At 40.1% G+C, this 18737-nt stretch overlaps 1 protein-coding gene across 1 annotated transcript; it reads left to right on the plus strand.

Moving 5' to 3' along the window:
* Positions 1 to 940: 940 nt before the first annotated feature.
* Positions 941 to 14365, plus strand: brdt (bromodomain, testis-specific). Its single transcript, XM_068319299.1, has 19 exons — positions 941 to 1132; positions 1341 to 1478; positions 1905 to 2043; positions 2525 to 2646; positions 4740 to 5078; positions 5153 to 5281; positions 6138 to 6329; positions 6417 to 6598; positions 6708 to 7000; positions 7483 to 7596; positions 7696 to 7821; positions 9531 to 9586; positions 9656 to 9833; positions 10502 to 10572; positions 13065 to 13119; positions 13210 to 13271; positions 13595 to 13788; positions 13990 to 14215; positions 14300 to 14365. Exons 1-19 carry the CDS (start codon positions 941 to 943, stop codon positions 14363 to 14365), a joined length of 2874 nt encoding a protein of 957 aa, XP_068175400.1.
* The last annotated feature ends 4372 nt before the right edge of the window (positions 14366 to 18737 follow it).

The raw sequence follows: 18737 nt of genomic DNA on the forward strand, positions 1-18737 counted from the left end.
CGGCTGATACTCGAATCTCCCATAGGTTCCTGAATGCAACATTCTCATAGCTGCTCTGCCATTGGCTATTACCTATTACGTATCTTCCTGGCATCCCATTGGCTAAGAGGGATGCCACTCCACCTCTGTGTGGAGCTAGAGCGGTGCTTATGGAGTGGCATTCGGCACTCGACCCGTGAGGTAGTCTGATAGTTTTGCGCAAATATAATAACTTTGTCAGTACGTATTCACTATGGACGTCAAGAAAGTGACGGAGAAAAGAGGAAAAGAAAGGAAGAAGTTTTTTTGTCCATACAAACAAAGTAGAGATATTAGAAAAGCATGAGAAAGAGATGCGTTTGGTTGATCTCGCCAAAGAATATGGCCAAAAATCTACAATCGCCACGTTATTAAAACAAAAAGTTTAAGGAGTTTAAGGCATCGCATGGGTGGTTGGTGAAGTTCAAAAGGAGGACTGGAATTCACTCAGTTTTTGGGCATCGTGAGATAGGAGCGCATGAACCAAAGAGGGCAAAAAACAATACGGACTGCAGTTAATGGTAAATGACCGTCATTATTGTGTAATAATCTAATCGTAAAATGTATTTGTAACATGTGTTGATGCATTTTTATGCTTTATAAAACATTTATGTCGGAATTTTTTCGGGCTTGGAACGGATTTGGGCATTGGCATGGAAAACGCGTCTCTACTTACGTAATTTTCTACTTGCGTAATTTCTTCCGGAACCAATTTCGTAAGTGGAGGTACCACTGTATTTCAATGTAAGGCATTAAAGTGGAGCGGTATTAAAAATGTGATTAAGATGTATTTTTGTTTTGTTCTGTATTTCTACGTCAATATCTGAAGTACAGTAAGCCAGTCCTCTCTGTCTAGGAAAATGTGTGATGAGTCCCGGTGTACTACTGACAGTGCCCCCCGTCATAGCTTTTGGACAGCGCAATGTCTGATGTGGAAGGTCGTCCCACTGCGATTGGAAATCCCGCTCCACCAGAGTTCATAAATGGCAAGAAGCTTGGGCGTGTGACCAATCAACTGCAGTATCTGGAGAAGGTGGTGATCAAGGCGTTGTGGAGGCATCACTTCTCGTGGCCCTTTCAGCAGCCAGTTGATGCAGTAGCACTGCATCTCCCAGTAAGACATTTGGAATGACGGCATTACACACCAACCCTGATGGATGCTTTTGAGATGCCATTATGAGTTGTTTTTTCTTGTTTTAAGATAAATAAGCAAATTTATTTCTGTGTTTAAATCAACTGATGTATCAGTGAGACTTGGTTTTGTTCAGTTCCACTCTTATTCTGTGAGTGAGTTAAAGTTAGTCTTTTTTTTTTTTTTACAGGACTATTATACAATCATCACAAATCCTATGGATCTAAGCACTATTAGCAAACGCCTTCAGAACAAGTATTACTGGAATGCACTTGAATGTATTCAAGACTTCAACACCATGTTCACCAACTGCTATGTGTACAATCGGGTAAGAATAACCTATTTATGGTGCTGTAGAACCTGTCTGCTATACACAAGTACCCACACAAATGATAAGGTATAGTGGAGACATTTTACAAGTTGAAGTTTAATTACTAATACTAAACATTTTCTCAGTTGATCTTGCTGGAAGAGGGGGATTGGACACATTTATTGACATGACAGTTTTCCTTACTGTTTAGTACTTGTTTATGCTGGTCAAATCTTTTTAAAGTTACCCAGTAGCAGCCCAACTGAAGGTACACGTTTATTTCTGTTCACATACTGTTCAGTCGTCCTGTGATGAAGCAGGTCATGCTCACTCAGCATTTGTTGTCTATTTTTAGTCTTGTGTGTTCTGATACGTCATGATTTAACAAGTGCGTGTGTGTGCTTAATTTGGTGATTTTACCAGAATTTGCACATCTTTCCACAGCCTGGTGATGACATTGTCTTTATGGCTCAGACCCTGGAGAAGGTCTTCTTAGACAAAGTGGCGCAGATGCCTGAGGAGGAGTGTGAAGTTGCATCAGTCAGTGCAAAGGAACAAGTGAATGGGAAAAAAATGAATGCAGGTGTGTTTCACAACATCTTAGGATAAACCTGCACTTTTTTTTGTTGCATTTGAATGTGAGGTTGTTGGCCTGAAAAATAACTAGAGTTGGCATTACAGTGTGCCCTTGTTTCTCGCGGTTAATGCGTTCCAGGAACCACAAACGATTAACGAATTCCGCGATAGAGTTAAAAACTAGTAAGTCCGAGACTCATGGAACAGAGCGCACTTCCAGATACCGTCAACCAGTAGAAGGCACGTACGGTATCACGTGACTGCCCTATCAAAAATCCGCGATGAGGTGAAGTTGTAAGCGTTGATGCGCAAGGGCGCACTGCATTTCAAATTTCACTGGTGTAAATTTATCAAAGAATTAAATGTCCCAAACACCCACAACTTGTTAAACTTGGCAGGCATTTTTGTGCCCTCTCTTCAGTAACACTAAATAATAATTAAAATTCAGTGTTCTCTTTATACTTGTGCATGTATTCTATTCCTGTCAGGTTCAGTGATGCAGAGATCCGTCATGTCAGAAGTGGTTCTTCAGCAGACAGTGACTGTTATTCCTTCTGATGAGCATCAGCTCATGTCACCAATTCATCTGTCTGCACAGATGGATGCAACAGTAAGACTTACTGAACTTTGCAAGCTACTTGCACCAAATGCGTACATCTATATCACACACACATTAAAAGTGCTGTGAAGACATCTTAAGCATGTGTGAAGATCTCCTGTAAAGTAAGAATGTTTTCAATACTTATTGATTTGCAAAATACACAGTGAGAAAACAAGAAATCTAAATCAAATCAATAGCTGAACCCGTGTGTGAACGGTCAACACCTTTTGCCTCCAAAACAGCAGCAGTTCCAGGTACACTTGAAGTTTTTGAAGGCAGATTAATCCAAACACCTTGGGGTACTAGTCATTTATCTTCATGTAATCACAGACAGAATCAATGATGTTGAAATCAGAGCTCTCTGGGACTGGATTCAAATATTTAATTCAGATTTAAATCATTCATCCAGAGCATCTGCAGTCATCTTTCGGTCTTTATGATTTTGTGCATAGTCCAGTCACTTGGCCTTGAGCTGTTACGGAGGTGTGACCTTTTGGTCAAAATTCTTCCATGAAGACTTATGTACAGTAGGTGGGTCTATCTGGATCCCAGTGTTTCTGCTAGTTCAGAGCTGATGGCACTGCTGATGTATTCCAATATGAAAGGGAGGCAAGCATTATTGTCTTCCTTCTGTTGCATTAAGTTTCCTTGGCCCCAACGTTTCTCGTGTTTGCTGCTTCTTCAAAAAGAATTGAACAGCACGTCTTGAAACCCTGTGCTGGTCTGAAGTCTTTGCTTGAGAGAGGTCTTGTTGATACAGTATGAAAACCGCATGTCTTGTTGTGTGGAGTCTCGCCGTGCTTAATGTCCTGAGAGATGAAACTGTCTTTCACAACTTCCCCTTGGTTTTTTGCTGAGTTTGTTTATTACACAATTATAAGCGTTGTGCGGAGCTTTTTCTGTTTGAGTTAATGATTAAATGAGATTGAAGGTCATTACATCATCATTAGACCTGTTTGTTACAACAGGTGAAGGCCTGTCATGGTGTAAGTGTATAGAAGTACTGATGCTGTTTTGAAGGGTGAGGACACAAATACTGATTGATTTTGAGTTTTCCTTTACATGTTTTTTTATAAATTTATCAAAATAAACAATTAAATGGTTTTTAAAGCAGTCTCTCTCTGCAACCTTTCTGCACACTTACCCAAGACCTGTGCAGAGTATTGTGTATGTATGTGAAGTAATTAAGAACATATCAAAAATATTAAGATTTAGTTTGTGTTTTGCATCAGTACAGCAGCAGTTTGGTTCTGGTGCTGGTTTGACTGTGAAGATCTGACTCTGGAAATCAGGGCTTTTCTCCATCACATGGAATTAAAAGTGGAAATGTCTCCATTCATCCCCATTTAGAAAGAGAGTCAGTTTTCTCCGTCATTACATTTCTGAAGCCAACTGTCAGCGTTTTTTTCTAAATTGGTGAAAAAATTTATATTAAAATACAGAAAATATAGATATTGAATCAAAATCAGATAAATGCCATGTGGTGACAGTTTACTGCAGTTCTCCAGAAGGCCTGAGATCCACTGTTTGCCTGAAAAGATGTTAATTAACCCAGTTTTTTTAAGCTGGACTTTTACCGTTGCCTCTAAAGTAAATGTTTTAGAGTGCACACCATCTAAGTTGGGGTGTGTGTACATTCAGATCCCAAAAGATCTGTGTGCCTGTCTATGTAAATGTGTAATATTTTATATTATTCATATACTGTATATACTGTATTACACCTTCCTCGGACTGGATGCATGCTAATACTTTTAGCTAAAGGTTACGGTGAAAACCTCATCTTTTTCAGTTAGTCTCAAGTCTTTTGGGCTCTTATTTTTGAGAGATTTGGATCCCTAGATAGTATGGAGCCATTAAGGCTGACCTTCCGTTTCTTTAATGTTCAATGCATCCCATCTTCAGTTGTTTCTGACAAGGCTGTGAAGATGCAGATGTGTATTGTTGACAATGAAACTGATCTGTTTTCTGTCAGCATGGAGGTGAGATAATCATGACAACGAAAGGTGAACTGCTCCTTTTTAAATTGAGCTTTTAGATTTTAACTTATTTTGCTCAACTTGGTTATTTTGTCTTTGACTATTTTCTTTGGTCTAAATATTTAGATTAAAAGGGGTTTGAAGAGGAAACCGGACCCCACGCCGCCCATCGCCCACATTGAAGTATCCTCAGTGGGAGGCCACCTTGCACCTTGTCCATTGTTCACTAGGAGGGGCAGTGGAAGGCCCATCATACCTCCTAAGAAAGACCTTCCTTCATATGAGGGCAAGAGGGTCAAACTGTCTGAGCAGCTGAGGTGCTGCAATGACATTCTAAAGGAAATGCTGTCAAGGAGACACTATGAGTATGCGTGGCCCTTTTATGCCCCCGTCGACGCAGTGGCAATGGGGCTGCACGACTACCATGACATCATTAAGCAGCCGATGGACCTCAGTACCATCAAGGTGCGATTATTTCAACTTTGCTCATGAAAGAGAATCTATTTTTAAAAGTCTGTTTTCCTGACTTATTTCCTCAGAAAAAAATGGATCGGCGAGAGTATGCAATTGCTAAGGAATTCGCTGCTGATGTCCGTCTGATGTTCTCCAACTGTTACAAATACAACCCACCTTTGCATGAGGTGGTCTACATGGCAAGAAAACTGCAGGTCTAGATACATTTTATATTTAATCAAATCTGTACAGCATCACACTTGAGGTATTTTGTATGATAGAAGGCCATAGACCTTGAATATGAAGACGTAATGGTACATTAGCTGAACATACTTGCCTCTTTGTAGACATGTTTAGAAAGAATTTTAGGCCTATAACATTAACATCATTGTGCACCCTAACATGTTGCTCACTGTGTTCTTATCCATGTCACATTATGACTATTGAATAATGTAATAATGACACAATCCAATGGACTATATATGACATTATTCACATGCATGAGACATATTGGAAGGACGACATTTGTTCTGTATTCATTATGAACTTAATGTAATGTTCATGGGAATGAATGAAAATGCTGTAGTCTCACTGCAGACACTGATAATTTATGGTTATTTACAGTAGTCTTAAATAGGCCTGTCTAAATGTAGAAGTTAATCTAAGACCCTAATAATTTAATTGTCTTGACAAATGTTAGGAAACAAAGACTAAAACAAGTTGATTGAATATAATTTTGTGAGGTTTTTTGTAATGATTTAAGACCATGCCATTTGTTTGAGAATAGGATTTAAGAAATAATAAGCAAATAAAATTGTACTAACCTGCACAACTGTGTTGCGTTTAGTGTGACGTGGGCTGGGAAACTTCGATATTTTGTGTGACAGGACACTAATGGCTAGTTTGTTTTTTATTGTTCCAGCGTGCAGTATGGATTGTTAGCAGTCCTGCAATGCAGATTACATACTGTACATACCTGAATAGAAACAGAAGAAAGCTGGTTAAGGTTTCTCAGTATGTTGATTCCTATTCTTTTATATACTGCTATAAAAATTGTGTTTGAGTCAACAGGAAGTTTTTGAGGCTCGATATTTGAAGCTTCCCCAAGAAACAGAGGGTGGATCCATTTCTCATCAGCAAGTTAATAAAGTAAAAGCAACAGTAGGATGTCTGTCCACGTCCAGCTCTAGGAGTGACATCTCCTCAGAGGCAGGGAGTTCATCGGAGGAGGTGGCGACACAGCTGGCCAGTCTGAAGGAGAGGGTTGGTACATGCACGTTGGTGATTGTGCAAATTGTTTGTGAGAAGTGCATTTTACTGAAGTGTCTCATTCAATGGCTGCTTTCTCAGTTGAAGGCTGTCAGTGATCAGCTGAGCAGACTTTCTCAGGCACCCCTGATGAAACCAAGGAAGAAAGGAAAAGTGAAAAAGGAGAAAGAGTTCATAGAAAAGGATATCACTATATTGAAGCACAAAACCTCCAAATATAAATCTATTTTAGAAACAATGGCTCATGGCAAGACATCCACTTCGTAAGTGAGCTACACTCTTGGTTATTTCATGTTCTTCATATTCTTGTACCACGTTCCAAAGCATGTGCTATGGCTAACAGATGTTTTGTTTGTTTTAATGCCTGTCAAGACATGGCAACAGACACAAGGTCAACAGTGCCTCACCTCTGAAATGTGAAGATGAAATCTCAACATTACCAGTGACATACCAAGAGAAAATGCAGCTGAAATCAGACATTCAAAAGCTGCCTTGTGACCAACTGGGCCAGTTGGTGAACATCATTAATACACGAGAGACATCTCTGCAACGTTGCACTCCTGAGGAGATTGAGATTGACTTTGAAGTGCTCATGCCGTCCACGGTGAGAGCCCTGCAAAGGTTTGCTGCAACCTGTCTGAAGAAATACAACCGGAAGAGAAGCAGTAAGTGCAGCTTAACACAGCCTTGCATTGACTTTGTTTTGTCAGTATGTACAACTTTTTATTAGATAAGATAAACCTTTTATTTGTCCCACAGTGGGGAAATTTGTATGACTGCGGCAGCAGAGGGGAGGGGGGATCATACATAAATGCATAAAAAATATACATATTAACATGAAATATACTGTACATTTTAACATATAGTGTACATATCAACAATTTACAACTACAAACTACACTGGTCACCGAGATTTTGATTTTCTGTGTGTGGTCGACTGGGAGGATTGCTGATTGTGCAGCCTGACTGTGGGCAGGACAGACCTGAGATAGCGTTCCTTCACGCATTTCGGGTGAAGCAACCTATCGCTGAAGGAGCTCTCCAGTGATCTTGCTGTCATGTGCAGGGGGAACTTGTGTTTGTTGTAGATTAACTTTGACATGAAATGTCAAGGAATGAAGTATTGCCATCTCTTCTGTCCCCACAGAAACAAAGCTGGTGAAGATAACGGGGGGGTATGCAGCAGGCAAACTAAGCAACACTGGAAGATCAATGGTCACCAGTAAAGAGCAGACTTCAGTTAAGAAAAAACAGCCTCCAGGTAAACGCTCTGTTCGTGTAATTGTTGCAGTTATGTTTCTACATATGAGACAATTTAGGGTCAAAATGTCACGTCTTTTTTTTTTTTTTTTTTGGACAGCTAAGGTCAAGGCCTCTCCTGACTTCAGCTACCCTTCATGTCTCAGTGATAGCAGCAGCAGTAGCTCTTCATCCATCTCTGACAGCTGCAGCAGCAGCAGTGACTCTAGCAGCGACTGTGAATCAGGTTAGCTGCTGTCTTCCTAACCCTCTGCCCTCTGCTATGGGCTCAGTTCACCTGGGTGTCTCACAGCGGACATTTGTTTTGATTGCACACCAACTATTAAGTATTTTTATAATTTGACACATTCAATGGGTGTTTGCTCTTTGTTTATTTTACTCACACTTTTGATCTTTTGTCTTCATGGAGGGGGTATAGTGAAATGTGAAAAGATGTTTTGTTTTTTACTATATTGGAGTCACATGTCTGATATTGAACTAAAATTTTATGACTCAAAACAATGTGAAAACGTCACAGATGGGTGTGACTAGATGTGTGCTGTGTGCTGAAAGATTGTGTAGAATGGTGATACATGCAGTATATTACCCCACCCTGTTTAAGGTCACACTGCTCTCCCAAAACTGTTGGACATATTCAAATATATTACACTTAAAGTAATAAAATTGTTGGTTATTTTAATTTGCATACATTTGGTAAGAATGTTTTTACATTCATATTGTTCATTCAACTTTACACCTTATTTATTGAGAAATAATTCTCTAAAATATCTTAAGTCTAATCAGTACTTCCCAATCAAAGCCCATCCCTCAATCAAAGTTGATCAAAATCCCTGAACTATTTGAAAAGTCACTTAAAGAAACAGACAAAAGGAACACAGGTGATTGATGAGCATCACATAACCTCAGCAGTGGCTGTGGTTTGCTTCTATTGTCAAGTAGTCACTTTTTAACCTTCTGGGTGTGTGTTTGTGTGAGACAGAGATGGAGGGTGGGGCAGTCACCAGGGTACAGAGTTAAGTAAGTTGATGGAAAGAAGCTGTTCCTGAGGCTGCTTGACCTCAGATGTGGATTCCTGTAGTGCCTCCACTGGAGGCAAAACAGGCTGTGGTTGGGGTGGTAGGTGTCCATAGCAATGCTACATGTCTTCCTGAGACATGATTTGCGGTTCAACATCCTCTGCAACCTCTTGCGTTCTGCAGCCATACCGCATGAAGATGCTGTTAGGGTGAGAGTGTTTTAGAAAGTCAACAGAATTTGAAGAGGGGCTCTCCTCAGTCTCCCCGGAAAAAGAGAGTTGCTGGTGGGTTTAGTTGAGCAGGATTGATGTGTTGAGGGACCACACTCATCATCATGAGTCATTGATTTTGATGAGGCCCAGTAGGACTACCTTATCTTCATGAAATGGAAGCCATGTACAGGATCCAGTAATGGGGGAGATGGAGTGGAGCCTACGCTGGCTCTTCTGCAGAGGTAGTTGGTGTTCTTGGAACAGCACCAGCCCAAGGTACCTGGAACTGCCTACACACTGGACAGGTCGGTGGGGTTGTCCTTAAGTTACCATCACTTAATCTATAACCTGCTTCTTGGTCTTGGACGTGCCGAGCTGTAGGAGGTTTGTGTTGTACCAACATGCTGTGATGGCTCAGTCATCAGCAAATTTCTGAATGAAGCACAACTCAGAGTAGTAGCTAAAATCTGAGGAAGGCTGGAGATGGGGGGTGGGGGCTGGGCAGCACGAGCCCCTGCGGGGTTCCTGTAGCTCGTGACCCTGGGTTTCACTGACATCTTGCTTTTATCCTATAGCAGGAAGAGCTCCTTGACCTTGTTTCTGAAAGTAGCTTTCTTAAAGAACACGAAAGTCAAATGAACTCAATGATTAATGTTTAAACAGATAAATCTGTGCCTGTGTTAGACTGTTAACGTTTTGCCTTTCAGTGTTAAAAACGAAGAAGCAGAGGGGTCGGGAATCCTGCCAGATGGTTGAAACAAAGGTAAATACTTTCAGTATTTGCTAAGTTCACCATGCTGGTCAGTCAGTAAGAGCAGCCTTCCCTCCTAAGAAAAAGTTGAAGCGTGCTGCCTGCAGTTGGCAAACATCTGAGACTAAAGATCCGATCAAAGCGTCGGTCGACACCAGTCAGCCTGTTGCTGTGCAGGCAGCAGCAGCAGACAGCAAAGGCCTCCTCACACATCAGAACGCAGAGCCGACACGTGATGAGCCGACCCCCTCACCTCCAGGTACTGTCTCCATCCTGTTTGTCACGCCATTCAGAAGGTACCAAATTTTAACAAAGCGTCATGGACCCGCCCCTTTTACAAAATTCAGGTTTTTGGGGCAGGGGGGGCACAAAGCCAACTCTTCCAGCAGCTTTCATGTCATCTGTCAAGTAGGTTTCGTGTCATCGACAAACATTCACAAAGCCTGTCTAGGTTTCCTCAGAACTGTCCAGTAGTTTATTCACAAAAAGATGAAAAGAGACTTTTCTCACCAAGTGGAAAAAGTGTTTCAATGGGATCCTTTTTCTTTCACTCCAGTGTAATGTTTTGTTTTTCTTTACCAGGTTTCATGAGGATCTGTTTAGTTTTTGTTATTCTGCTAACGGTTGAACTGAACTAAACACATAACGTGTTTGCAAAGGCAGTTAATTTAGACATTCTCTCTCATCTTCCTATTCAGTGGCATCTGACAGATGAGCTTCTCTGAATACTTCCCATTAACTTTCCATATTCCTCCCATTCCAACTCCCAACATCCCACATGCTGATTGTAATTCAGAAAGACCTTCAGGAAGTGAAAGGGTAGATTTCAGGGCGTCTGTTGTTCTGTTCACTCATCTGTAGCGATGAAACACTTAGCTCCTCAGAGTTGTGATGTACCGGACATTGATGTCATGTGCTGTTTGATAGATTTTCCTACTATTTTGTTCCCCATGACATCTCCAGGAATTCTGCGTGACTGGGCTGAAAGCAGATTTGAGGTAACTCTGATCACATAAGTCTACACAAACACTTTTAGATTAGAGGGTTCTTTGACATTACTTGTGATGAATTTGTTTATTTTTTCATTTGTTTTCTGATGGGTAGAAGTGATAGTTTAATCAGATGAATTAGTCCAGCTGAGCCCAGGTAACTTTTAGTCTGCACCTGAGACATTCTAGACCAGTGGTTCTTAATCTGGGTTCAATCGAACCCTAGGGGTTCAGTGAGTCGGTCTCGGGTTCGGCGGAGACGGGGGTCAAGACATGGTGGCTGTTTTTGCCGAAAATTCACAAATCACTGTGTACGTTTGACACATCGTGTCAATTCGTGATGACACGACCCCCTTAGCCATCACTGGCTGCAGGTGATCACGCTACATCATTAGCCTACCTGTGCTACATGGGACTTGGTGCACTCAGTAGTCGATTTATGCCTGTCATGATGGTACGTCATCTGATGCTATCTTAATTTAATTCATGGTAACCATGTTGAGCAAGAAAAGAAAGTGGTCGGACGAATGTGTGCAACGTGAATTTACATGTACTGTATAACGGAATGTGATGGGAGTCAGCGTTCTGCATGATTTGTAATTTCAAGTTGAGCAACTTTAGTCTCGCACTGGCAAAAATGAAGGAACACTTCCTTAAGCTTTGTGGAAAACAGCAACATACTTAGCTGTGAAAATGACATAAGAGTAGCACTTGCCAAGGTGAAACCACGCATATCTGAACTGGTCGCTCAATAACCGCAGAAGTCACACTGTTTTGCAGGTAGGTCATTTCATGTGAGTTCATGCACTGTCTTGGTTTTGTTCTTTGAAAAGGGTGACATTAATGCACAATTCAATAAATACATATATAAATATACTGTATTAGTGCTGTCAGGTGATTAAAACAATCTAATTACAAGATTTATAATTTATTAATCGCATTTTAATCTCATACCTGCTAAAGGCCTCCCAAATAAAGAATTTGAATTCTAGGACATTACAAAATTGTAGTGCATGACTAATCAATAGAATACACCAAGAAGAGAAGATTTGAAATCCACATTTTTATTGGTTAAGTGTGCTTTATAAATTAAATTCAAAAGAAAAAAGGCCAAGCACATCAGCAAGCCAATTAGACCAGGTGCATTTCTCAAAAATGCAATACAAATAGTTAAATAAAGTACATTTCAGAACTAAAATAAGGCTGAGTCTCAAATAGGCACATAAGCAGACTCTCAAAATGAATACTAAAGCTGACTCAATACAGCAATTCAAAATGAATAGTATAACATGCCTCTAAATAAGGCAACTAAATAGCCAGATGCCAACAGGCTTTCCTTTAAAAGGGTAAGCTAAAATTCTACTCTGTCCTTGACATGTTTTACATTTAAATGATAATGTTAGGCTGGAGCTGCTTCGGTGATATGAAAATTCTTTTACGAAAGGTACAAATAATAATATAATAATAATGGATTAGATTTATGTAGCGCTTTTCCGGACACTCAAAGACCCTTTACATTGGATCCATTATTCATTCACTCCTCATTCATGATGGTAAGTACGTGTGTGGCCACAGCTGCCCTGGGACAGACTGACAGAGGCGTCTACAGCGCAGATTGGCAGCGCAGAATCACTGCGTTTTTGTTGATAGTCCCGTCTTTGTTCTTTTTATAAATAAACTTTCCGCCCAAAGGTCCGAGTGGGCTTGCCTCGCTCTCCTGTGTCGTGTCCATCTCTGTTGTCAGTCACTCTGATTTTGACTAGTGGCGCAGGTAGGGACTGATGTCACTGCAGCCTACGAGTCCCTCAATGGGCCAAATTTAAAATGCTTGCGCATTGACTTGCCACTCACGATTAATTGCGTTAATTTTTATAGCGCGTTAATCTGCAGTGTAATTAATCTAATTAACACGTTAAAGTGACAGCCTTAATACTTATGTCTTAAATTTGAAGAAAAAAAATAAACTTTGTCAAAAGTAGATGATTGCTGGGTTAAAATCCATTTGTAGACTTCAAATCTAAACACTAAAGGCTTCATCATTCAGCCTGCTGAAACACAACAGAATAGATTGACCAGTCCTGGTGCTGGATTTAAAGTGTTGTAAATGCAAAAGTTTTTTTCTCATTTTGAATGGTTAGAATGTTACAGCTTCATGCTATTTGTAAACCATCTTTCTCATGCATTTTAGGTTTTCTAAGTGATTTTGTTGTCAAGAGCTGTGTTCCTTGTTCTTTTTGCAGCCAAACAAAAACATTAATGAGAGGAGCTCACTAATTTTGCAAATTTCAGTTCATGTTGACACTAAATCGTAACCAGGACCTGCAGTTTGATGATGTTTGCCTTGATAGTGATTCAGTTATCAATGACATTTTTAGGACATAACTAAAGTCGGTTCAGTTATTTAGGTCATTGGATTGCAGACATCAAGGAAATGTGTGAAGTTGTGTTTCAGTGCCATGCTGTAGATTTTAAATGTTTTAACCTTACTTGTTTTTTGGCAGGGCCCAGTATTGTCCCCTCTGAGAGACAGTCCACTGCAGTCCAAAGAGGAGACAGGTAATCAACTGCTGACTTGTATTTTGACACCAGTACCATTTTAAAATGCCTAATACTCTTAAAGAACACTTATATTTAAGGTTTTGCCAGATTTCAGGTACCCTGAAGAAAGAAAATCCACTGGAGAGGAAGAATCCCCAATTTCCAAAAAGGTTGGTAGGATTAAGAGAGAGGGTTTGGTTTTGATATTGGTATGTGCTGCAGTAATTATTCCATGCATAATCTCTCAGTGAAATGTGTTTATAGTTAGATGTACTGGGATAATTTAAAATCCTGATAGTTTTTTTTTTTTAACTTTATGATTTCATACTTGATTTATGTAGTTCGTGTTTGATCCGCTAGAGGACGGTGGTGTCCACAAATGTTCTGGCCGTTTGCTGCCCCCTAGCGGTCACAAGTCTAGAAACCCCATCTGGAAGGGCTATCTCAGATGGTGTCACTATGTGGATTGCAGATGAACATTTTTCTTGTTCAGGACATTTTTCTTAAAAATGCTGAGTCTTGGGCAAGGCTGGTGAATCAGTCAGTCACCGCAACAGCCATCAAGTCTTCCAAGGAAAGTTTCCAGCAATTTCGAAAGGTTGCCTTAGAAAAGAGAGAACGCGAAAAGGCACTAAAGGAGAAACTGGTGCAAGAAGAGGAGGACAAGGTTGCTCCTGAAAAGACCAGGTATTTAGGACAGCTTTTCTGGAATAAAAGTTCTTAATTTTTCCAATTATGGTTGCTCTCTTTATTTGATCTTAAAAGTTGTCAAAACAAAAAAGCTTATATATATATTTTAGTGTCCAAGAAATGAGTAACTCCAGCAGTGTTTGTACATGAAAGCTTACAGAAAGGGATGTCCAATTAACTAGAACATTCATCTTCCAGCCTACTTGTCCCATGTAAAACAGAACCGAAAGGACAACCTGTTAAAGAGACTCTTGATTCACCAGAGGACATTGGTGCAGAGACCCCCTCCAACACTCCTAAAGAGGCTGAGCAGCAAATACCACAGTCTCCCATAGAAGCACAGCCTTTAGCCATTCAGTCTCCACTGACGAAAGAGAGGGAGATGGCCCGCAAGAAAGAGCAGGAGCGTCGCCGGAGGGAGGCTGTGAGCATCTGATCCGTCTTTAGTGTTCTGTTCTGGTTTCAAATGGCTTTTTAACAACAGCTACGTGTTTGTGTTTCTTCACAGATGTCTGGCGTTGACTTAACACTGCAGCGAGACATCATGACTACATTTGAGCTTAATCTGGATTAAAAAGCAACTGGGGTTGACTGGAACAAACAGCCCCATGTTGAGGACTGCTGTATTTGTGTGTGTGTGTGTGTGTAATGGGTGGTCTCACAATAACTGGAGCTGCTCATGCAGCAAGTTCTTCTTTATGTACTCTGAGACCTCAGTAAATATATACATTGGATATGTATAAAAAATAAAGTATATAAATACACAAATAGATAAAATGCTATATATGGGCACCCCTCTATATTTGAAATGTTGATTGTTTACAGACTATTAAATCTAGGAGGATTGGGATGCCATACATCAAAAACTGACAGGGATGGGCTGACGGATGGGCTGGTGCACGTTTTTGTTTTTCCTGTACATGAGTTAAGAGTTGAAACTGCTGACACTTTATGTTCATGCTTCTATATGCTGGATCGAAGATGTTACCTTATCTGTTTTCTGAAACATGCAGTGTAGATTTGTGTTAAGTTCTACTAAATGACTATGTTATTGTTTACTCACAACGATACACTGAATATGTCCAAATCATATTGCACATGAATTTTCTTTAGAAAGCCTTCCTGCACAGCTGGTAAAACGTTGGACAGAGATCAGAAGGACCTTGCCACAGTTTCATTTGAGAAACTGAATACTCTGTACACAGCTGACATGTGGCAAATAAGGCACAAACTGCACCTTGTTCTCACAGTTCAGGCTGTTGCAACTTGTTTTGGAGCATTTACAAATTATTCTGTATGTTATTCTGTATGTGATAATTTTTTTTTTTTACTCAAAAGTAAATCTATTTTCACTAAGCAATCTGCATCATTTTATGTCTACATTTGTCCCTACATCCAACAGCAGAGAAGAACACAAAGTACATCGACAGGCTCTATGATCTGATTGGTCTATTAGTTCATAGTAACAATATCAGCTCATTTTTCCAGTAGTGCATTTCGAACAAATTGACACTGACATTTCATTATTCTGTATAGTGTTCCTCTGTTCACCTACTGACACATTTTCTCCATGTCACGTGAATTTAAAAGCTGATGACCAGAGCAACAGTTGATTTTCTGAAGAAAAATAATGGTGGAAAGAGTTGTACTGGTGATATAGTGGTTGATTTAGCTATCGCTTCCCTTTAAAAAAAATGTGTGTGTGCCTCACCAAAAGCCAAATGTCATTTTCGTGGAGGTCAGAAGGCTGTGAATAGTCGTAGACCCAAAAACCTGCTGGTAACTGAAGCCTTCCAGTGATTCGTTGGCCCATCTGACAGATGGACTTTGATGCCAGGAGATCTGTTGGCAAATCCGAAAGCTGGCCGTGGGAGGTTTTGGAAAGGTCATAAGCCTCAAGAAGAGAAAGTTGGTCTTGGCTCAGGCTGCGTTCAGTGGGGGAGAACTTAGAATCCAGACTGGGAATATTAGATGATGGAAAGAGATTTTTAAGTAATACATCATCTCCAGCTCTCTGTGTTCAGTCATGGGTTTAACGAAATTGCAATCAAAAACTAGTTGATAGGATAGTTTATGGAAATATGACTTGACAGGATGTTGTTTTAGATATATGCTATGGAGAAGATGAGCACCTTGCGTGACATTTGGAGAAGCTGGATTTATTTGCTGTTGTCATCATTTAGCTTCTTTAATGTGTATATGTGAAAAATGGGTGACATTTTATTAAAATGAGAAATTATGTTTGAATCATATGAACAACTCTGTTTTCACGTTGTATAACATGCTGTGGATGGCAGGCAGCCCACTTGAGTTGAGACGCTTAGCAGCAAAGCACACCTATCTGAAGGACACATGTAGCGTGGCCAAAGAAAGGGGCCCAACAACTTGTCTACAGACTGAATGCTTTCAAGTGTGAATTTTCCAAATCCTGGAGACCATGAGGAATTAGGAACACATAGGAAGACCACTTTGTGTTGGATTCAGCTGTTCCAGGGGGAGCTGTTTCATCGTATGCTTTGTGATAATGCAGCTTCATGACATTTTTCTTTGAAGAATGTTTGATAAGATGTTGGTCTGGGTCCAAACCACTTTCTTAGTCCAGGTTTGGACTGTCTTGAATCAAAAAAACATGAGAGCGGAAAAGCAACTTGAAACACCACCAAATCCTGTTGACGTCTTCTTAGCTCACTTGACCCACTGCTCCACAAAGCTTCCTTGAAATCAGTTCAGTTTTACTTCACATATGGAAAATGCTGAACGACTCTCCCAGAATATCAAATGCAAAGATATTCCTCCATCCTTCCACCAAGTGTCATGGTAACCTCTAGAACAAGCGGGACCTAGTGGAGCCCCACTCAGGGATCGTCTGTCCTGTCAGCACCATCTAGTGGACTCATAATGTACTACAGCCTCACGCCCACGTTGTCTGCTTGTGCTCTCTTGTTGACATTCAACCATGTTACTCTGAAAAGATCTTTCAATTGGAGACTGATACATTCCAAAGTAGGATTAGGATTTAAAATTTTTCCAAATACTCATATAACATACTTACAGTACACAAACATATATGAAAGAACTTAAAGTGTTCATGTCCTTCCCACTCCTCCACAAACGAGTCAAGTAACATACATGCACAGATATCACACTCATACATACAGCCATGAGACCATGAGACCGTTCAGGGAGCGCTAACTGGACCAGAGAGCTGACTGACACTGGGAAACACTTGAGAATGAATGGTGAAAGTAGCAGGGCTGGAAAGCCCATGTGATAAACGTTCTTGCTTGTTTATGCATGAAGAACTAAAGAATATCTGTTATCTGTGATCTAGGAGCATGGTTACAATGCAGTGGGTTGGAGTTGGAGATGACACTAGACATGTTGTAGCTTCTATCACCATTGGATCCATCTTTGGTAGCATTTACAGGTAGCCATGTCTTTTTTTCACCTTACATTTGTAATTGTTCCTTCCAGAATTGTAATTATTGATTGCTACTAAATTCTGTTCTAAACTTTCCAGAAATAGATATATTAGTGTTGGTTTATTTAATCAGTATTAGGAATACATTGTTAAAAATTCCCTTTGATTCACTGGAATATGTCTTTAAGTGTTTCTTGGTTCCCTTCTCTTTCACTTACAGTATTTGACAAGAGAATCATTGTTACCTGTTATAGTTTTTAGAAAGGTTAAAGAGTTGTGGAGAAAGACAGCACATAGCCCGAGTTGCATCCGGCCTGCTGGCCATTTCTTCTATGCCTCCTCCTCCTCTACCACTTCCTCTCTTCCTCCTCCTCCTCCACTTCCTCTCCTCCTTCTCCTCCTTTCCTGACCTTGTTAAGATAGATGGACACCATGTAGTTCAGTGAGAAGAAAGAGAGGTCATGCAGGTGTCCTTCTATTAACAGAAACACCACAGCCACATGTTTGACATCATTTCATGAAGGACAACATTCTCTCCACAAAAACAACAAAATGTGAATGAATGAATAAATGACATCTCCCTTTACCAATCTTCATGACATCTTCTCTCCGCATCTGCATTGCCCAATCTCAATTTCTCTCACCAGCATTACTCACTCTCATCTCTTAATTCAAAATTTATAAAAGCACACACCTTTCACATCAGAGACTCAAGAAGAAGATGGGGAATTTGCAGTTCAGAGTTTTAATAACAAAAAAATCAAAAATGAATGGTGAGAGAAATAAAGATCCATTAAACACAAAATCCTACCAGTCAACAGTTCGCCAAACACAAGGCACAAACTAAATTTGAATAATGCTTTCTCATTCCTCACGGTAGATACTGTGGACCCAGCCTGTCTGAATATTACTGACTGAAACAGAAGTAGAACACTAACTAACAATAATCTACCCACCTAAATAAAAAGAATGAGACTAGTTTGAAAAGTGACGGGCTGAAATAGACACAACATACCCAGAAGAAGGCCTGTGGATAACAGTGTGTTCACCATCCCAGCGCTTTGTCCACAGCTCTTGGTCTGTGATCTGGATCTCTAATTATTTTCAGTTTTTTCTTCCTTGTTTTCTTGTTTTCTCAGATCTGAGAATTGGACTGGATCTCCAGCCAATAGGAGCTGCACGATTTTTCTTTTTTGCCCTGAAACTTAATGGACACAAGAACTGTTTAAGTCTTAAAAAAGGTTTATGATTTGAAAATGGACTATAAGACGTACAAATACTAACATATGAAAACTATGTATGCTAATATCTATTTCACCTTTAAATGTTCCTTGAAGCAAGGGGGAGAAAATACTAACAAAAAATAGAGCCTTAATGTATTAAAAGTCAAGTCAAAGTCAAGTCAAAGTCAGCTTTATTGTCAAATGTACCATATATGCACGACATACAGCACAGATGAAATTGCAGTCCTCTCTGACCCACGGTAGACAGTACAACAGGCAGTACAACACAGGTAGTACAACAG

This window comes from Antennarius striatus, chromosome 7 (assembly GCF_040054535.1).
Source record: "Antennarius striatus isolate MH-2024 chromosome 7, ASM4005453v1, whole genome shotgun sequence".
Taxonomy (NCBI): Eukaryota; Metazoa; Chordata; class Actinopteri; order Lophiiformes; family Antennariidae; genus Antennarius; species Antennarius striatus.